This window comes from Eschrichtius robustus, chromosome 12 (assembly GCF_028021215.1).
Source record: "Eschrichtius robustus isolate mEscRob2 chromosome 12, mEscRob2.pri, whole genome shotgun sequence".
In the NCBI taxonomy this organism is placed as follows: domain Eukaryota; kingdom Metazoa; phylum Chordata; class Mammalia; order Artiodactyla; family Eschrichtiidae; genus Eschrichtius; species Eschrichtius robustus.
The window spans coordinates 42,382,348-42,404,497 of record NC_090835.1 but is presented as its reverse complement, the minus strand read 5'-3'; the positions used below and the strand labels follow the sequence as shown (position 1 = coordinate 42,404,497).

The following is a 22,150-nucleotide window of genomic DNA, read 5'->3' as shown; positions in this document are numbered from 1 at the left end:
CAGGCTCAGTGGTTGTGGCTCACGGGCCCAGTTGCTCCGTGGCATGTGGGATCTTCCCAGACCAGGGCTCGAACCCGTGTCCCCTGCATTGGCAGGCAGCTTCTCAACCACTGCGCCACCAGGGAAGCCCGGAGCTCCTTCTTTTTTGGGGGGGCCCCGTGTGTGTTGCAGGAATAGCCACACAGCTGCCAACCGGATGGGAATAACGGGACCTTTGAGTTAGAACTTGGCCTCAGATTCCATCTTTCAAACCTCCCAGCAGTGTGACCTTCAGCAAGTCACAGCACCTTTCTAGAACATGGGTTTGAGAAAGAGGATGCACGTCCAGCATGCACTGGATGAACATTCCTAGCTCAGGCTCTGGGAGGTACGTTATTTCCTAGAATGTGAAATTTACTTTGTCTTTTTTTTTTTTTCCTGCCAAAGGAAGACTAGATCTATTTTTTGCCCATGAAGTACTTTTCTATCCATTTACCACAAGCCACAGGGATGAAATATTTTCTTACCTACTTGGCTTCTGTGGGACCTCCTCCGTCCGTGACTGATGGTTTAGAGCACAAGCGGCTTCCTTCCTTGTTTTGTATCTGCGCTCGACGCTCAGAGTGGTGAGAAAGGATGTCAGCATCCCCAAGGAATGAGAGAGAGTGAGGGGGATGCTGAAGTCAGTAGGTCCCAGCCCTTGGATAAAGAGGAAGCCAGAGAGAGTGTCACTCTGCTGGCTGCAGGAGTGGAGGAAGGCCTGATGTGGAGAGATAACGCAGCAGGAAGCCCAGGGAGGCCTGGGCAGTTGTCAGTGTCCACTGGAAGATGCTACCCACCCTGCCTCTCACTTAATGAGCTGGAGTGGGAGGTTGCCTGATTTTATTCCCCAAGCCCAGGCAAGATGAGTTCATGTCCTTGTGACCTAGCAGCATCCATCTGACTCAGGAGATGTATTCCACCTCTCCTCACTGGCAAGCTGTCTTCAAGGGGGTCCTCTTCCTGCGCTCCCCATGCGGACAGGTGGAAGGGCTGATCACGGCTTCAGTTGAGTCTCACTGCTTCTCTGTGCTTTGCAGCTAACGTGTCTACGGGGCTTAAGTGCAGAGACCACAGTGATGGAGAGGGAAGAAGTGATGTTGCGCTTGGGGCGGTTTTGTTCCAGGTTCGTGAGCAGAATTACATTCACGTTGCTTTGAGGTTCCATCCAGGCTGCTGTGAGCGTGCTTTGGTTGCTGCCGGACAAACCAGCCGGTGTTGCTCTTTGTAAAGGTTTAGAGTCCAGTCCCAGGGCACTTGGGATGGGTGATCTGGAAATCAACCCCAGGATCACCAAATAGTATAATTAATACCTTGTCATTGTCCGATAGTTGCCATTTTTCAAGGGAAAGTTCTCCCCTCGTCACCATGTTTGAATTATTCCGTCAACCAGGGCTCAGTAGAGGCCCACGTTGTCCATTTCTCTGTTTTTATGTATGTTTGTTGAGGGCATATGAGTGCACTTTGTCAGGGGCTGCAGGTGTTCAGAGATGCATAAGACTGTAAAAGGCGTTTACAGGGGTGTGTGTACCCCAGGTACAAGGAGGTGAGGGCCAGGGCAGAGGGGAGGCGACACAGGCTGTATGTGGAGCTGCACAGAAAGTGATTCAGCTCAGCAGTTCTTCACTGAACACTTGCGGAGGCCACAGTTAAGACGTGGCCCTGTCTCTCTTTTTTTGGATTTCATTTTATTTTATGTTTTAAACATTTTTATTTATTTATTTTACTGAAGTATAGTTCACTTACAATATTGTATTAGTTTCAGGTGTACAGCGAAGTGAAAAGAATATATATATTCTTTTTCAGATTCTTTTCCATAATAGGTTATTACAAGATATTGAATATGCGTTCCCTGTGCTGTACAGTAAATCCTTGTTATCTATTTTATATACAGTAGTTTGTATCTGTTAATCCCATACTCCTAATTTATCCCTCCCCCCTCTTTTCCCTTCGGTAACCATAAGTTTGTTTTCTATGTCTGTGAGTCTATTTCTTTTCCGTAAATAAGTTCATTTGTATTACTTTTTAGATTTCACATATAATAATATTTGTCTCTCTCTGTCTGACTTACTTCACATAATATGATAATCTCTAGGTCCATCCACGTTGCTGCAAATGGCATTAGTTCATTCTTTTTATGGCTGAGTAATATTCCGTTGTGTATATATATACACCACATCTTCTTTATCCATTCATCTGTTGAAGCACTTGGGTTGCTTCCATATCTTGGCTATTGTAAATATTACCGCTATGAACATCGGGGTGCATGTATCTTTTCAAATAAGAGTTTTTGTCTTTTCTGGATACATGCCCAGGAGTGGGATTGTTGGATCATATGGTAATTCTAGTTTTAGTTTTTTTAAGGAACCACCAGACTGTTTTCCATAATGGCTACACCAGTTTACATCGATGTGGCCCCTATCTTGAAGGTGCTCCCAGTTCACTAGGAGAGGCAGGCAGTGCCCAGGTAACCAGTAACCTGCCACAGCACAGTAGGTGCCATGTCCAGTGCTGGGCACACCAACCCCATTGCTTCCATGTCCACACACACGCCTAAATGCCAGAGGCCCCGCCTGGCCCACCTGGGCCGCCTGCTTCAGTGGCCGGCCGCCAGCACCATTGGTTTCTAGAGTGACGAGCCTGCTGCAGCAGGTTTAGAGAGGAGTGGTACTGGCAGAACCCTGCCGTCTTCACTCTTCCCTGCTAGCTGGACACAGCTCTGACTGTGCCAGCAAAGGAATGCAGTTTGCCCAGAACGGATGTATTTCTTGACTTAAGAGCAGCCTCAGTTGTACATGAAATAATCAGACAAAAAGAAATGCTGATGGGGCTTCCCTGGTGGCGCAGTGGTTGAGAATCTGCCTGCCAATGCAGGGGACACGGGTTCGAGTCCTGGTCTGGGACGATCCCACATGCCGCGGAGCAACTAGGCCCGTGAGCCACAACTACTGAGCCTGCGCGTCCGGAGCCTGTGCTCCGCAACAAGAGGGGCCGCAATAGTGAGAGGCCTGCGCACCGCGATGAAGAGTGGCCCCTGCTTGCCGCAACTAGAGAAAAGCCCTCGCACAGAAACAAAGACCCAACACAGCCATAAGTAAATAAATAAATAATTTAAAAAAAAGAAATGCTGGTGCCTCTGAGTTCCTTGATGTTTTCAGTTTCATCATGCTGTTTGCTAGGTACAGAAATACCAGCTGTCCAGTAGTTTCATCCTGCATATGTGTGTGCATGTGTGTGCACACGTACCCACACACAAGGGTAATTTCATAGCCAGTAAGAAAAGGTGGAAGGGAAGGGCCCTGGGGAACTTGCCGGGGTGTTGGAAACATCCTATATCTTGATCTGGGTTTACATTACATAGGTTACTTGTCAAAACTCATTGGATGATAGACTTATAATTGGTGCATTTCACTGTTTGAATTTTATCTTGAAAAAATAACTGTAAGCAAATAATGGACTCATTAATGATATGCAGGCTGAAGTGTTCAGGGTGAAGTGGACTGCTCTCCATCTTATTGTGAAATGTGTCACAAATAAGATGGATGGTTGGATTGATTAAGGGATGGGCAGCAAAATGCTAACAATGGTAGAATTGAGGTGGTGGGCATATGGGTGTTCCCTGTATGATTTTTCCCATTTTTCTGCATGCTTGAAGGTTTTCATAATAAAATGTTAAAGCAGAAGAACTACAAATAACCACCACTTGTGATCCCTAGAACTTTCCATAAGCGAATTCCCCCAAGAGCCAGTTTTCTCGGCTGACCCAGTACCGTTCCTACAAATGGCATCACCTGCTTCCTAAGGGAGTGTTGGTGAAGCGACGTGAGGGCCCTGGGCTTAGTGTGTTCTCTGTGGACCTGGTGTGGTTGGTGTGGGCGTGTTTCCTGAAGGATGTGTTAGCTTGGACTTCCTTTGAAGGTGATGCAGTTTATCAACTTGAAATGATAAGAACTTTGAAACACAGGGCTTTCTGCCCTGTAGGCAGAATGTGGCTGGGGATTTGCAGCCTGAGAACAGCCTGACAGATGGGAACCAGAGCTAGAAAAGGCTGGCTGAGCCCCTGACCAAGGACATGAGCTGGCTACCCTCATGGATGCTGGGGGACCTTTTTGTATATATTTAAATTTTTGAAAAATTAGTTATATATATTTTTATATAAATTGTATAGAGATGTATAATTGATTTTTCAAAAATTTTAACATTATACAGTATATTTAAACAGATCCAGGGGAATTCCCTGGCAGTCCAGTGGTTAGGACTCGACGCTTTCAGTGCCATGGGCCTGGGTTCGATCCCTAGTCAGGGAACTAAGATCCCACAAGCCACTCGGCACGGCCAAAAAATTAAAAATTTTTAAAAATTTAAGAAAACAGATCCAAACACTTTTTGAGACTAGACTTTTTTCAGCTATAACAATGCCTGCCCTTGTAAGTTTTTTTTTAATACAGAAGATGGAAAGAAGTAAAACCAGCCATAATTTTACAGTTTTGGTATATTTCCTTCTTGAATCTTTTAAAAAAAATTTCATGCATTATTTACATAATTGTGATCTTTTTCATTTGACTATAATGGGGGAGTTCTTTGGAAGGGAGACTCCAAGACCTCCTTTTATGTGGACTGGCCCACATAAAGGACCATATAAAGGGACCGAAGAGTGGGCATAGGGCTCAGACAGGGGAGCCCCGAGCAAAGGCGAGGAGCTCGACCCAGTGGCCGGGGCAGGGGCAGGGCAGAGCACTGGGCTTGCAGTCTGAGAGACCTGGGGCTTGGGGGCCTGATCACTCTTTGTAAAAAGTGAGGTTAGTAAATCCCCATTGGTGGTTCCCATTGTAAATTAAAGGAAATAATTTGGTTGAAGATGCCCAACCTGTGTATTTGGCATATTGTAATCCTGGTGCAGCATTTGGACGTTGTCTTATAACGGTGGGAGGCTTTGAAAGCTTTGGGCAAGGGAGGAGATGGAAGAAGTGGAGGTATTCTGAACATTAGCACGCTGGTGTGGAGGGGGCCTGAACATGAGCCTGGGGCCTGATTCCTGCAGTGGAAAGGACTGATAGTTGAAAGGCTGATGGAGGGAGAGAGCATGAGAGAAAGACATTGCAAAGGCGTAATCCTTGGGAGTTGGTGATGGGCTGGTTAGGGGAAGGGGTGGGTATCTTGCTTTGTCCATTGGCTTTTTATCACTCACTTTACACTGTTTCCCTCCTGACTCACTGCTGTGTTCTTTCCCTTGCAGGAGCCTGTGTGAAATGCAGCAAGGGGGTGTTTGGGGCCGGCCAGGCCTGCCAGGCCATGGGGAACCTCTACCACGACGCGTGCTTCACCTGTGCGGCCTGCAGTAAGTGTGTGTGTGTGTGTGTGTGTGTGTGTGTGTGTGTGTGTGTGTGTGTGTTGAGGGACAGGGTAAGGAACACAGGGAACCAGGAAGGGAGGAGACAGGAGAGTATCCTTCCTGGAGACACTTGGCCCATGTCCCTCCATGGTCCTATGGGAAGGCAGGACAGTGTCCTCTAGAACAGGGTTTTGTACCACCAACACAAGGCCCATCAGGGTAAGCTGACTTATCACAGAGTACCAGGGTTTGCCTGGGGCCCACTCTGGTGGTAGTGGAGCAGTCCCTAATAACATCAGGTTTGTAATGCATATCAGAGGTCTCAGAAGAGTCGGGAGCAAAGCGCTGGGATTCACCATTGTCTGCCCTGTTGTCAGTTTTCTCCGCCACTGTGGGGACCAGTCAGTCAGTTACCCCTGTGTGAAGCAGGGTCCTTTCATAACTCTTTGGCCCCGATCTTTCATTCGGAGGCTGCCGTTCAGTGGGAAGTGTGAGCGTGTGCGTGAATGCCTGTGTGTATGCATGCCACACACGTATCGGTGCCTCTTAGCAAACACCTGTGGGCATCTTTGTACTGCATTACGGGCATTATGCCTAAAGCAGCAAATCAGGAAACTAGGCCTGTGCTCAGCTCAGCAAACTGCTCATTGAACTGATGGCATCCACAGTGGAAGATCCTAACACATTGCAGGCTGTTTGCCAAGTCCGACGGAGCCATGAATTGTGCTTGTTTCATGGTCTCTACCAAAGATTAATTTTGAGGAGCATTTTTGAAAAATGTCCCACTGATATCTCCACTTCTACACGAAGGCTGGCAGCTGTCTATTAAAAGGAAACATTACAACAAAGCCAAAGAGAGTCCGGGACCAGGGGGTCTTATCGTCTGGCCCAGCGGTCCTCAGTCTTGGCAGTTCATTAGAATCACGGGAGAGTTGGGGGGAGAGATTTTAAAAGCCAGTGATGGACTTCCCTGGTGGCACAGTGGTTAAGAATCCGCCTGCCAATGCAGGGGACACGGGTTCGAGCCCTGGTCCGGGAAGATCCCACATGCCGCAGAGCATCTAAACCTGTGTGCCACAACTACTGAGCCTGCACTCTAGAGCTCACGAGCCACAACTACTGAGCCCGTGAGCCACAACTACTGAAGACCGTGTGCCTAGAGTCCGTGCTCCACAATCAGAGAAGCCACCGCAATGAGAAGCCCGTGCACTGCAACGAAGAGTAGCCCTCACTCGCCGTAACTAGAGAAATGCCCACGCACAGCAATGAAGATCCAAAGCAGCCAAAAATAAATTAAAAAAAAAAAAAAAAAAAAGAGCCAGTGATGCCCCAGCCCCACCCTTACCAGCAGAATCAGAAGCCCTAGGGGTGGGGTTTCTAGAGTGGGGCACATGTATCATTTCTAGGCTCCTCCGGTGACTCCCAGGTGTGGCCAGAACTGAGTACCTGGGATGAATGCCAAGCTTCTCATTTTAGAAGCCTCCGGAGATGGGAAGAGGAGGGACTTTCTTGGCTGGTTTGTGGCACAGCCCTCAAGAGCGCCTGGTTCCCAGTCTGAAGTTCACCAGGTGGGCATGGGCCTGCCATGCCTTGATGGCACAGGCATATGCCCGGTTCTAAACCTTGGGCTTCATCCTCACGGTGATTTCCCATAAAACACATGCCTAAGAGTTTCCGCCTTGATCGTTACTCACCTTTGTAGGGAAAATTGTGAAAGACTTTGAGATGGATCACACAGTCTCCTGAGCGTCCGCAGTGGAAGTGTAGGAGTTTTCTGGTTATTGGAGTCCCTGGGTCTCTGGGCCTTTCCTTGCCTTTGAGCTGTGTTACACTCTGTAAGTTGTAGAATCTTGACGGCAAGGCCCGTGATTCTTGTCCACAGCAACGCAAACTGTGTCTGGCAGAGATTGACCAGTTTTGCATCCATTAAGCAGATTTACTTCAGCATTTCTGATGGCCTGCATATGGATGGTTCTTTGCTGTCTCCCAGTTGTAACATCTTATGGGTCTCTCATTCAGTGATGAATTAAATAAAATCTTTGACCTGTGTTTGTGTTTTATCCATAAAGAGTTGTGATCACACCTTCTTTTAAAAATTATCTTTGACTTTTGGCTCCTGTAACTGTTTCTTGATATTTGCTCTATCTTCCAGGAAAAAAGAAAATAAATATTAAGTAGAGGCTGTTTTTATATCTCAAGCAATTACCATTTGAACTAGAAAGTTGTTGGGGGGCAAGAACTACTGGTGAGTCTGTTGGTTCCACCAGTGGCTGCTTGACTAGCTGGCAATTCCTTAATGGGCTGAGTTTATTTTCAAATTATGACAAACACAAACAATCAGGAAGACAGCTGCTTAGGAATTTTGCCTGTTCTGGCATTTAAGGCCCTTGTGGTCTGGTCTGTGTTTTATTGCTTCCTACTTCCTTATCACAGTGAGACAATTTCTCTCTTCCCCATTCACTCCCTGGAACCTCCTTTCCCCACTCACTTTATGCATTTAAATTCTGTCCAGCTTTTAGGACCCAGCTCCAATGCCTCCTCTTCCAGGAAGCCTTCCTTGTTCCCCAAGCAGGAAAGAACCGTTTCTCCTGAACTAGGCATGCCCTACCTTCTCGCATAAACAATGAACCACTGTCTGCGATTCTGGTGCCAGCAAACCAGGCCCTAGAGCAGAGTTGCTGAAGGAAGCTCTGAGTTCCATCAGAAAGTGAGTGTGGTGGCATTCCTGTTGTGGGTAAACATACAGCTTCCTCCCCACTCACAGGGAGCAGTTGGAGACCCAGGCATGTGTCTGAGCAGCTTCTCGTGGACGCCAGAAGTGACTTGCCTTTGTTCAGTTAACTTACTGCTGCCAGTAACTGCTTTCAGCAGAAGGAGGTGCCAGGGTGGCCCACGTCCTGCCTCTGCGAGTCCTCAAGGATGTCTGCATGAGCCTCGGCACGTGGACGCAGCACAGTGGGGGCCGGGCTCTCATCCAGTCCGTCCCCTCCTTCGTTGGGGAAGAGAAAATTGGGGTCAGAGAGGGAAAGAGACTTCTCGAGGTTGAAAACCTAGCAGTTGAGCTGAATCCATGGCTCCTGAATCTCGATTAGGTTAGCCTTGCACATCTGTTTGTCTGGTTGGTTACAGCGTGTGTGAGAGTGTACTGTATATATGTGTGTGAGTGTGTTTTCCCATTTCATTTATGAGAATAATCTAGCTTGAAACACCATCAAGATGTATTTCTGTAGGTACACACACATGCACACACACCGGCACGTGCACACACTCACTTCTTGGATCTTATTGATACTTTATTAAAACGTAACATCGGGATCTTATTGAGAGCCCACATGCACTTACAAGGCAAGGCCAAGGCCCGACTGATTTGATCAGTAAAGATAAAACAAGCTACTTCTAGGTTCAGACAATTTATTCCCTTCGTGAGCAACAACATGCCAAAGGTGCCTTTGTCCCTGTCCCACACCCCAAAAGGGACAACCCTGAAACAAAAGGGCCGATGACTGCAGTGTAAGTTATGGGATGCTAAGCAGTCCGTCCTGGACGCGGCTAAGCGGTCATGAGTCAGCAGCTCCCTTCAGAGGGGGGGTGCAGAGAGCCCTCACACCGTCAGAGATGAGAGACTGTCTCGTGTCCCGGAGACGGTCCTAGAGCAGCTCCTTACAAGCCGCTCATCCTATGTCCCGGGAGGATCCCAAGGTGTTTCACACGCCCAGACAAACCTCTGCCTCTGGGTGGTGCAAGTTCTCCCGGGCACCTCGGCCAATTCCCCATCTGCCAACAAGCAACAATGTTTAGTTCATTTTTAGTTGTGGGAACGACATGACAGCCACAAAAAATTTTAAAGACAGTAACCTGGTTTGTTATCATTCTAGAACAGGTATTTTCACTAATATTTTCCCTTCTAGATTTTGTCCAGATTTATACACATTTTTTAGAGTTGTGATCATAGAGTGTAAACCAGTATTGTATCCTTTTTGATTTAATATTGTGTCATAAGTTCACCCCTGTCTTTGTAGTCTTCTTCATAATAGTCATTTTAACAGTTACATAGTTGTCAACTGAGTGGTTCCACGGTTTGATGGCAGGGAGCGAGTGTCTCCGTGTCTCGGGTTTGTTGGTTACTACACGTGGCCCCAGTGAATGTCTTTGTGCCTGCGTGCTCTTCTCCCTCTGCTGAGTTGTTTCCTTGGTGTTCGTTCCCAGAAGCAAGCATTCAGGGCGCGATGCGTGGGCGTTTATGTGGTTTGTTAAAGTTCTATTTTGATGTGCTCCTCCGGCCGCAGCGGGTGTGTTTGGTTGCCATGGAGATGTGTGCTGTGGGTCTCCCTCTCCCACCTCGGCTCTGCCCACCCAAGGTGGCCAGGACCCCAACTGGATGCTCTCAGGAGCTGTTGGCACAGCATGGGGTCGGGGGGAGGGTAGGCATGGCCTTGGCCAGCAGCCATGTGCCATGGGTCTGGACACCATGTGTCAAGTGGCCTGAATGAGGAGAAGCTGGCGCCCGTCTGTGGCTCGAGAGAGACCGAACAAGAAGGAAGAAAAAGTGTGCTGGACTTGGGGGGTCAAGTGAAGTCTCCTCGGCACCTTCCAGAATAGACTACGAGGCAGAGAGAGGTCAGGCTCTGTGTCCTCACCCCAGGCCGTTTTAGGTCCAGAAAGTAAGATTTTGTTCATTTTGTAAAGACTAAATAAATTCCGTCCTGGAGTCATGGGGAAACCAGTTTGCCATGTTCACGGCCCCTACTGTTTCTCAGCCGTGTGAGTTGGAAAACGATGGACGAGATAAGACATGCTCTTCCCCAGAAGCCCATAGACCACAAGGGTGCCCTGGTCTTGGGGGTAGGGCTTGGGGGGCAGGCAGTCCTGAGGCTGATGGGGATTATGCCCAGCACAGGCCTGAGCTCAGAGGAAGGCAGCTGAGGGCCGGATGGGGTCCACTGACAGAACAGGGCTGGGATGTGCAGGTCACGGCCAGAACAGGTGACTCTTGAGTGTTGTGACCTAGTGCTTATGTTCCTGAGCTGGTGTTGCACTGTGATCTGCCTTAGGGAGAAAACACAACAAAACTAAGAACATATGCCACTGCCCATCCCACCTTCCAAAAACCAAACATCCATGCCTGTTAAAGGTTGTGAAGGGATTTTATAGTGAAATCTCACACATTTATTTAGACCCCATCTGGGAAAAGTCTGTCTAACAGAGTTAGTGAAATCCTGCATCCAGAACACTAGAAAGTGCCATTTCATTCCTTCAGGTAAATGAAACAACTAGAAATAAGCCCAGAGCTGTGGGACGGAGGTTCTTAGTGAATAAATCAGTGATTGGTGATTCATCCATCAGTAAGTTCACATCTGAAGTGCGGGAGGGTTCTTGGAGGTTGTTTTGTTTCTCTTACCAAGTCTAAGCACTGCCTCTGAAATCATGTTAACCTTTTTCATTGACTTTGTATATGCCTCCTCACCAGCCCAGGCTTTGGAGATGCCCAGATTCTGAAATAGTTGAGCCTGAATTAGGGAGGTCTCCCTTTAATTCATGGCAGGCATGCTTTCTTAAGAGTCATCTCAATATTTGTAAGTAATTCGCAGGTGAGCTTTCTAGCTTACTTTCGGCCTGACCCTGCCCTGATCCTCTCACTCGCAGTAGCTCACTAAATCCTTGTTAACAGCCCAGTGAGTTCAGCATTGTTATTACTCTCATTTCACAGACGAGCAGAGGCTTGGAGAGTTTAGTTTGCTTGTGGTTGGTTATATCGATGTTAAATAGCCTGGTTGGCACTTGAACCCAGGACCGTGTGGACCCACAGCCCTTGCTTGCAGCCACTGTATCAAATTAGCTTTGCTTAGAGAGACACTGGATCTTGCCATGACATCTCAGGTTCATCTCTACCTGGGGGCTATGTGACAGCAAAGGTTGGGTTTGGGGATACTTTTGACTTGTGAATGCAGAAGAGTGGCCTTGTACTTGGAATAGGGGAGCTAGAATTCAGTAGTGGGTGGGATGTACCCGTAGGAGAGAAATGGATTAAGGGCTTTGATTAGAGGTCTGTTCCTTTTTAAGGGTTTTGATCCCTGAATTTCTGAGCTGTTGAGTCATCCCAATATTGCTCATCATATTCAGCATTTGTGTGCGAGCTGAATGAGTCAGCTGGATCTAGGGAAAAAGCTGAAGATCAAGAAAGTGAGAAAGGGACAGTGGGCAGATACAAAGGAAGTCAGCGGGTGAGGGTGAAATCAGGAAACAACCAAAATAGACGGAGCTGGGCAAAGGGCGGTGCGGGTCGAAGGAGAGCAGAGGGGTGGCTTTTACTTGACGTGTCATCAGACGGTCACTTGTCCCTCTCCAGCAAACCCAGTTCTGCTGCGTGCACCAGAAATGGGACCAGACTTGGTTTCCCAGATCAGACTTTGTTGATGCAGTGAGAAGCCATGATGTCCCCGACAGTGAGAGAACATCAGCTTCTTTGTGCCTGTGACATTAAAGGAGTCTGGGATTTTTAAGCTATGTTGTGAGGGTAACTCCAGTGCGACCTGTATCATTAATTGCCACACCTGCATTCCAAACACTTTTCTTATATTTGCACACGCATAGTTTGGGTGGAAATCTGCACCCTTTCCTTCAATAATCCCAGACGAAGGGTGAGACTTGGTGGTACCCAGTGTGTCCTCCACTCCAAGAGCAGAATGGAGGGTGCTCTGACACGACGGGGCTCATCACACCCTGATTAGCACATGACGTCACACTGGGTGCCTCATCTCAGACCCAGAATCCTGGGTTTAGGAAGTGAGATCTTTTACGGAAAACTGAGCTTTATTCTGGCATCACAGTTACTGCTTGGGTCTCCTTGGTGCCCTCATCTTGCTAAGAGCATCTCTTCTCTCTCAAATGTTCTCTTAAACTTCTGTCCCCACCTCTGGGCCTGTGATGGTTAATTTTATGTGTCAACTTGACTGGGCCACGGGGTGCCCAGATTTTGGTCTAACATTATTCTGGGTGTCCGTGAAGGTTTCTTGATGGGAGTAGCAATTGGTAGACTGAGTAAAGCTCTCCCTTATGTGGGTGGTCCTCACCCAATCAGTTTTGTTCAATAGAGCAAAAAGGTGGACGCTTCTGGAGTAAGGGGACTTCCTCCTGCCTGACTGCCTTGAACAGGGACATCAGTTGTTTCCTGCCCTTGGACCGGAGCTACATCATCACTGTCCTGGGCCTCCAGCACTGACTGCAGATCTGGGGACTTGTGAATCCCCATAATCATGGGAGCCAATTCCTTATAACCAATCAACCTCCCTCCCTCTCTCTCTCTTCCTCCTCTGCCTTCCCCGTATATATACTGGCAATTTCGTCTGCACCCAGGCTTTCTATCGGTGCTCTGATGCCTCTGACATGGGTTGTACTGTGAGCCACTGTTTGCGGAATATTTGCTCGGTCGTCTCACGCCCCTCATTTGCTTCCCAGCCACACTCATTTGCACAAGAGGAAGTTGAGCCCCAGAGCGGTTGCATAGCTGGTCTGTGGGGGACTGGGGTCCCGACTCAGGTCCAGGTGGCTTCACAGTCTATGTTTTTGCCACCTCTCCGGTCCTCACCCTTTACCGAACACCAGCCCCGGTCCCGAGAAGCTGGTTCCGCCTGCAGACATCCTGATTCCTGAAGTCTACAGAGCAGAGGCCCGCGCGTGCATGACGAGCATCCCAGGGGGTCCGATGCAGTCAGCTGGGATCTTGTCTGTGGCCGTGTGACTGGCCTCACCCCCACCCACTTACCTTCATTTGGCCCCCAGCTCCCTGGCTGCTTTTCTGAGCTCTAGACGTGCACCGTCCAGTAGGGCAGCCACGGCCACATGTGACTTTTGAGTGCTTGAAACGTGGCTAGTGTGACTGAGGAGTTGACATTTTTATTTCATTTTAATTAATTCAGTTTAAATTGAAATAGCCACACGTGACTAGTGGCTACCATATTGGATGTTGTAGGTAAAGTCTCTACTCCTAAGCCATAGTTCACTTATTAATAAGAAACAATCAGTAAGTTTATTGTTTTTACTTTATGCGTCACAAAGGCAATATAGTCACATTGTAAGAAAAATACACGTGGAAGAAGAAAATCACCCATAACCCCAAACCAAAACAAAACAAAACAAAATAATGTTGGCTGTACCCACATGGGCATCATTTTTGCCAGGTTGTCATCACAGTACTTGCTTTTATGTTCTGTTTGTTCCATTTAGAAGTATGTCATGTGCTTCTTCCTCATTGCTGTGTGGTCTCCTTAAGCATCTGCTGCATAAGATACTGTTGACTTGATGACTCAAAGCCAATGCAACCTTCCTGCCAGTTAAACTTTAAAGGGGAAGAGAATCCTTACTACCACATGAGCCAGGTGTGGATCCTGTGATCAGGTTTTCAAGGACCAGATGCACCTCTGGGGCACTGAGCAGCCTGGGAGTCTGGCAAATCCATTGCCAGGACAGACCGTGCAAGCAGCAGCGCCTGCAGTGTCCACCGTTGGTGGGTTTGCATGCCAGCGGGGGCCCGGGGGCCCCACTGAGGGAAGACCCTCTCTGTCCCTCCTGTGGATCACTGCCGTCCCTCCTGACTGCCTCAGGTCCTGTTTGCTGCCCTGCCCACCTCCATCCACACAGCTGGCCTTGGAGCACAGCTGTGAGGGGACCACTCCCCTGCTCTGAGACCTCAGCCACTTCTTCTCATAACATCATAGTCTGATTCCTTTACTTGACATTGAACACATTCTTTCAAGTAGTTCCAACCCCTTTCTTGTCTGCTCTCTTGCCACTGTCTCCTCCACCCTGTGTCCATCGGAACCTCCGGCCACACTAAACATCACCCACCCTTTCCTACCCCTGTGTCTTGTCACCCTCACACTTCATTCCACCAGGTACGCATCACTCTCCAAGCGATGTCCTCCCTTGTGATCTCTGCTGTGGCTCCTCTGATGCAGGTTTCATACACACCTTGTTCATTTACCTGTCTTGTGGTGTTTTGAGTTATGATTAGATTGAAACTGTTGGCGGGGGTCTATGCCTCCCCCTCTGTGGTCAGTTTTGTGAGAACGGGGACAGTGTTTAACTGATCTTGATTTACCCTTGATCTGCCACTGTTAGTATAATGCAGGGCACACAGTTAGCACTGAGGAAATGTTGGAGGGCATAAAGGTGGTATTATCCATTACCCTGTACCCATAAGCTTTCACTCCCCATTCCCCATCCCTCTTTTTCTAGCCCTAAGCAAGCACTCCTGTATAGATTTGCCTATTCTGGATGTTTCATGTAAATAGAGTCATATATATGTGGTCTTTCGTAACTAGCTTCTTTTACTTAGCGTAATGTGAGCCAGAGTCATCCATGTTGTAGCATGTATCCGAACTTCATTCCTTTTATATTTATTTATTAAAATATTTATTTATTCATTTATTTATTTCTTTTTGTCTGCGTTGGGTCTTCATTGCTGCGCGTGGGCTTTCCCTAGTTGCGGTGAGCGGGGGCTGCTCTTCGTTGAGGTGTGTGGACTTCTCATTGCGGTGGCTTCTTTTTGTTTTGTTTTGTTGCGGAGCATGGGCTCTAGGCGCACGGGCTTCAGTAGTTGCAGCACGTGGGCTCAGTAGTTGTGGCTCGTGGGCTCTAGAGTGCAGGCTCAGTAGTTGTGGCGCACAGGCTTAGTTGCTCCGCGGCATGTGGGATCTTCCTGGACCAGGGATTAAACCCGTGTCCCCTACATTGGCAGGCGGATTCTTTTTTTTTTTTTTTTTTTTTTTTTTAGTATCTCACTGTTTTTTTTTTGTTTTATTTATTTATTTATTTATTTATTTAGGCTGTGTTGGGTCTTCGTTTCTGTGCGAGGGCTTTCTCCAGTTGCGGCGAGCGGGGGCCACTCTTCATCGCGGTGCGCGGGCCTCTCCCGTTGCGGAGCACAGGCTCCAGACGCGCAGGCTCAGCAGTTGTGGCTCACGGGCCTAGCCGCTCCGTGGCATGTGGGATCTTCCTGGACCGGGGCACGAACCCGTGTCCCCTGCATTGGCAGGCGGACTCTTAACCACTGCGCCACCAGGGAAGCCCGGCAGGCGGATTCTTAACCACTGCGCCACCAGGGAAGTCCCTCCGTTCCTTTTTATGGCTGAATAATAATCCATCGTATGGATAGACCACATTTTATTTATCCATTCATCAGTCAGTGGACACTCGTTTCCACTTTTTGGCCATTATAAATAAGGCTGCTGTGAAGATTCCTGTGCATGTTTCTGTGTGGACATATTTTTTCCGTTCTTTAGGATAGATATCTAAGAGTGGAATTGCTGTGTCATATGGTAACTCTATGTTTAACTTTTTTTTTTTTTTTTCACACACACACACTGTATTTTATTTTTACAAGAGATAAATAGACTGACACGAAGCATTGTACATGGATGACCACAACAAAAGCAACAATGATTGCAATTACCAACCTGAAACACACTCATACTATGTCATAATATTGACATTCAGTCCAGTAATCCTCCACTGTAACAGCTCCTTTACTTTGCAGTGAAAATTGATTTGTATATTCTTTGCCTCTGAGTCCTTGTGGGATTTTTTTTTTTTTAAATTCAGACAGAAAGTCACAAAAATTATACTCATCCTCATCAGTTCACTCAGTCCCATGTAATTAAATTTTTTTTCATCTTGATCTTTTGTTAGCACTTTTTTGAGTTCATCAGTTTTTCATTAGAGTTCTGAAAATGCTTATTCATTCAGTTCAGCAGTACAGTCAGTTACCAGAAACCTGTACTTGTCAGAGTCTTTTCCATGAATTTCTTGAAGATGAAACCCTTTTATAGGAACATATTTGCAAAAGCATCAGAGTACACCCAGAACTGTCTGTAAATGACAAAAGACTTAAAAATGACCACAGTTAAAGTTTTGATGAAAGTTCATAATAATGCAGTTGACAAGAAAATTAGTTATTTCCGAGATATACATTTTAAAGTAATAACTAGGACTATTACTTATAACATTATACCGGAACATATAAGATTTTTAGAAATTTCATGTAATGTCTGAAACATTGATATCAACATATTTCCATACAAATAACCCAATGAAAGTTTAGTATTAGTTGTTTTGTTTGTTTGTTTTTTTATACTGCAGGTTCTTATTAGGCATCAGTTTTACACACATCAGTGTATACATGTCAATCCCAATCGCCCAATTCAGCACACCTGTTTAACTTTTTTGAGGCACTGTTTTGCAAAATGGCTGCACCATTTTACATTCCCACCAGCAGTGTGTGAGGGTTCCAGTATCTCCACATTCTTGCCAGTACTTGTGATTGTCTGACTTTGATTCTAACCGTCCTAGTGAGTGTGCAGTTGAATCTCAGTGTGGTTTTGATTTGCATTTCCCTGATGACTGACGTGGATCATCTTTTCATGGCCTATTTGTGTGTCTTATTTGGAGAAATGTCTATTCAGATCCCTTACCCTTTTTTTTTTTTTTGGCTGCACCGAACGGCATGTGGGATCTCAGTTTCCCTATCAGGGATTGAACCCGCGCCCTCTGCATTGGAAGCTCGGAGTCTTAACCACTGGACTCTCAGGGAAGGTCCCCCCTTAGCCATTTTTAATTGGGTTATTTGTCTTTTTATTATTGAGTTCTAATGGTTCTTTATATGTTCTACATGTAAATATCCTGTTAGATATATAATTTACCAGTGTTTTCTCTTACTCTGTGCACTGTTGTTTCACTTTCCTGATGTTATTATTTGCAGCACAGAAGTTTTTAATTTTGATATAGTCTAATCTATTTTTTCTTTTGTTTCTTGTGGTTTTGCTGCTTTATCTCAGAAAACATATAGACATACCAAACGTCACAAAGATTCATGTCCTGAGAGCTATAGTTTTTAGCTCTTAGGTTGAGCTCTTGGATCCATTTTGAGTTAATTCCTGTATGTGCTTTGGGGTAGAAGTTCAGGTTCATTCTCTGGCGTGTGGATAGCCAGTTTTCCCAGCCCCGTCTGTTGAAAAGGCCGTTCTTTCTCAATTGGATTGTTGTGGCAAATTCGTCAAAAATTAATTGACCCTAAAATGTAAGGGTTTATTTCTGGTTTCTCAGTTTTCTTCCATTGCTCTACTCAATTATCTTTTAAAGAGATTTAACTAATGAGAACAAAATCTTATTTATCTATGCAGTTATTGTTTCTAGTCCTCTTCATTCCTTTGTTTAAATCCAGATTTTCATCTGGTGCCATTTTCTTTCTCCTTAAAAGACTTCCTTTAACTTTTTTTTTTTTTTTTTTGGTAATGCAGATCTGCCCGTGAAGAATTGTTTCAGCTTTTGAATGTCTGAATTCAGCCGTACTTCACTTTGGTTTTAAAAGATATTTTTTGCTGTGTGTGGAATTCTAGGTTGATAGTTTTTTTCTTTCATTTTTAAAAAATGTTGTTTCACTGTTTTCTTGCTTGCTTTGTTTTCAATCAGAAATCCAGTGCCATCTTTATCTTTGTCTCTTTGTATGTAACATGTCTTTTTCCTCTGATTAAGATTTTCCCTTTATCATTGATTTTGAGAAGTTTGATCATGATGTCCCTTGGTGCACTTTTTATGTTTCTTGTGCTTGGGGTTTGTTGAGCTTTTTGGATCTGTGAGTGTATGGTCTTCATCAAATCTGGAATATTTTTGGCCATTATTTCTTCAAATTTTCTGCCACCCCCTCCTTTCCCCTTCAGGGACTCCAGTGGCCCCTTGGTTTGGCATCTTGAAGTTGTCCCACGGCTCACTTTAATGGTCTTTTCTTTCTTTTTTTAAAAATTTTATTGGAGTGTAGTTGATTTACAATGTTGTGTTAGTTTCAGGTGTACAGCATAGTGATTCAGTTATACGTATACACATATTCATTCTTTTTCAGATTCTTTTCCCATATAGGTTGTTACAGAGTGTTAAGTGGAGTTCCCTGTGCTATATAGTGGTTTCTTGTTGATCATCTATCTTATATATAGTAGTGTGTGTATGTTAATTCCAACCTCATAATTTATCTCTCCCCCCCAATTAACGGTCTTTTTGTTTTTTAGATTCTTTTCCTCTCTGTTGCATTTTGGACAGTTTCTATTGCTATGCTTTTAATGTCATAGATGTTTTCTCCTGCAATGTGTAATCTGCTTTTAATCCCATTCAGTGTATCTTTCATCTGACATTTTAGTTGTCATCTCTAGCAGTTCAATCTGGGCCTCTTAAAAATATCTTCTGTGTCACTGTTTAACTTTTGGGGCATATGGAATAGAATAACAATAACTCGTCCTTCTTTACTAATGCTAATGTCTGTGTCAGATCTGGGTTGACTCCCATAGATTGATTATTTTCTTCATTATGCGTTGTGTTTTCTTGCCTCTTTACATGCCTGATCATCTTTTTTTTTTTTTTTTTAATTTTATTTATTTATTTATTTATTTATGGCTGTGTTGGGTCTTCGTTTCTGTGCGAGGGCTTTCTCTAGTTGCGGCAAGTGGGGGCCACTCTTCATCGCGGTGCGCGGGCCTCTCACTATCGTGGCCTCTCCCGTTGCGGAGCACAGGCTCCAGACGCGCAGGCTCAGCAATTGTGGCTCACGGGCTTAGTCGCTCCGCGGCATGTGGGATCCTCCCAGACCAGGGCTCGAACCCGTGTCCCCTGCATTGGCAGGCAGACTCCCAACCACTGCGCCACCAGGGAAGCCCGCCTGATCATCTTCGATTGGATGCCACACGTTGTGAATCATACCTTGTTGAGTCCTAGATATTTTTACATTCCGTTAAATCTTCTTGAGCATTAAATCTACTGGGGTGCAGATAACTTATTTAGAAACAGTGATCCTTTCCAGTGTGCTTTTTATGATTTGCTAAGTGAGTTTAGAGCAGAGCTCAGTCTAGGGGTAATTATGCCCCACTCCGAGGGCAAAACCTTTCTGAATATTTTACTCAGTGTTGCATGGATTATTATGTGTTTTCCCAGTCTGTCTGGTGGGAATAGACAGTTTCCGGCCCTTGTGCACACCAGGCACTGTTCTCTCTCATCCTTTCGGATGTCTTTTACCCCCAGCGGTGGTTATTTTCTTCACATGCATGTGTTGATCCGTGCTCTGCTAAATCCTCAGAGGAGACCCTCTGCGAATCTCCAGGATTTTTTCTCTGTGCAGCGTTCTTTTCTCTGACTCAGATGATGATGGTCTGGAATAGTGGGCATGGAAAACTGTAAGGAAAAAACAAGACTTGGGAGTGGCTAGTGAGAAGAGGATTGCAGTGTGGAGTGGGCTACTCAGAGTGTGGTCCTCAGCCAGTGCTGGCCAGTAAGGACAGAAGCACAGAAATTGAGGCTTTTCATAACACTCTCAACAGAAATTGGAAACTTCCATAACAATTTGACAGATCATATTGAGGCTTGGATTTCATATGTTTCATTTTCCCATATTATTGTATTTTATGAGAAAGTAAGTCTGACAGGTGGAAATTAAAAACAAAACCCCCAAGACCTGGCCCTTTACCACAGAAAAACTGAGAAGGGAACAGTGACCTGGAGGATTTGGACAAAGAGGGAGACGGAAGTGGATGTGACTTTTAGCTTCAATAATTGAAGGTTTCTGAAGGGATCCTGGCAACGGTGCCTTATGTCACATGCTTAGCATGAGCCGGTGCTGTGCTGGGCCCCACTATGATCCCTGATTTTGTCCTCTCCTCAGCACCCTCTATGGAGGAACCCAGGGGTTTAGGTGCCCAGCCAGCCTCTCACTTGGGAAGTAGCAAAGCCATGGACCCCGGCCTGAGTGCTTTTCCACTTTCCTCTTTCTTCCTGTTCCTCATCCCACTGGGGCAAGGTGAGCCTGTGGAATCCAGGTTGATCTGTTCACTGGAGCCGAACCAATTTGGTTGGTTTCTTTCTGTTGCTTTGTTGTTAGCAGTACCTTCTAACAGTTATCCTATTCTGGAAAAAGCTGTTTGAAGAAGTAGATCCGGTAGACCTTTGTGGATGACGCAAGTGTTCCGTAGCTGCCCTGAGCACAAGTGGCTCTCAGGGACTTGAAATGTGCTTGTTCAAGTTGAACTGACTTTTTTCTTTTTAAGATTTATTTATTATTTATTTATTTATTAGCTGCCTCGGGTCTTAGTTGGAGCACGCGGGCTCTTCGTTGTGGCACGCGGGTTTTTTCTCTTCTCTAGTTGTGGCACGCAGGCTCCAGGGCTCATGGGCTCTGTAGTTGTGGCGCGCGGGCTTAGTTGCCCCGCGACGTGTGGGATCTTAGTTCCCTGACCAGGGATCGAACCCGTGTCCCCTGCATTGGAAGGCGGAGTCTTTACCACTGGACCACCAGGGAAGTCCCGGAACTGAATTTTTAATGTTATTTTATTTTAATTAATTCAGTTACATATCAATAGCCACCTATGGGCCGGTAGCCACTGTGGACAGCACAGGTAGAAGTTACCAGTTGGAATGGTGCAATAAAACCATGATCTAAACAATTGCTAGCTTTTACTTTTCTCAGGAAGTATCTTCATTGTTGGGAAAACCTTGCATTTTTACTTTTTAGGGAGATATTTTAGAAACTGACATTTGCGGTAAAGTCTTACAGCTAAGGGCCAATTACTTTTCCAGAATAGATGATTTGGTTCTATTTCTAGAAACAAGGGAGAATGGTGAGTATTGCAAGTTTAGTTTTATTTGTCACATTAAATGGCCAACCTCTCTTTGTGTCATCATCCTCTACCGCTGTTTCCTTCACCAAGCTACACTGACTTTATACACATTTTTCTGTTTTCATCTGAAGGCGCCCCTGAAGGCATATATAAAATATTCATTCACTGCATCTATGGGAAGTGACTTTTTTGGAACGGGTTCTTGATGAGTCTGTACATTTATTAGTGAATATTTTGTAAACTGTCGTGGTGATCGGAAAATAAAGAGCAACTTAGTACTATATTCTAAAGCTGTGGAAAAGCTCTTTATTTGGTATATTTTTCTTGTGCATATCACTATCCGTTTCCCATTTCAGGGACTTCCTCTGCTAGAAGCAGGATGATTCTGAAACTAGAGTTATAAAGACGTAACCCGGACACACCCTGCCTCTCAACAGCTTTATGTTTGATGCTAATCGTTATAGGGATGGTCTAGGTCTTAGCACTTTTGTTTGAACAAGATGAATCTCTTCAAGTGGAGATGCTTCTTCAGAGACAGTCCTGAGGCATAGCCTGACTCTGTGGTTCTCCAAGTGTGGTCCCTGGACCAGCACAGCCAGCATCACCCGGGAACTCATTAGAAAGGCAAATCCTCAGGCCCTTCCCAGACCTACTAAATCAGAATCTCTGGGGAGGGGCCCAGAAATCTGTGTTTTAGCAAACCCACCAGGTGGTTCTGAAGCATGCTAAAGTTTGAGGACCGCTGGCTGAATTTTCTGGTGTTCACGCCTCGACCATTATCTTATCTTCTGGTGTGTATGAGCTCTGGCACGGCACAGCTGGCTCCAAGTATGCGCCACCATAGGAAGTGTGAGGACAGTGATTTGTCACCACTCAAGGGAGTCGCGTGGGGAAGAGGTGTGATTAGGAAGGTCAAGAATCCACCTTATTCCCCTCCCACAGTCTGAGAAATACTTGTTCCGGGACAAAGGGATAGTATATTGTGATGGGGAGAGTGTTGACTTAGCCCTAGTGAGACCTGGGTGCAAATCCCAGCTCTTCTGCTTAGCTTCAGACACACAGCCGAGTTTGCCTGACCGCTTTAGCTTTTGTTTCCCCATCTGCAAAACGAAGGCTCAGTAAACCTGCATATAATGCGATAAGTGGAGTTAAA

General features: G+C 45.9%; 1 protein-coding gene across 1 annotated transcript in view; it reads left to right on the top strand.

Annotated features, from left to right (window-relative positions):
• The window catches only part of LIMD1 (LIM domain containing 1), a 72,067-nt gene that overhangs the window by 30,382 nt on the left and 19,535 nt on the right, over positions 1–22,150 (top strand). The window contains exon 2 of the mRNA XM_068557965.1: positions 5,255–5,356. Coding sequence (XP_068414066.1) covers positions 5,255–5,356 — 102 coding nt within the window. The remainder of the gene's footprint in view (positions 1–5,254; positions 5,357–22,150) is intronic.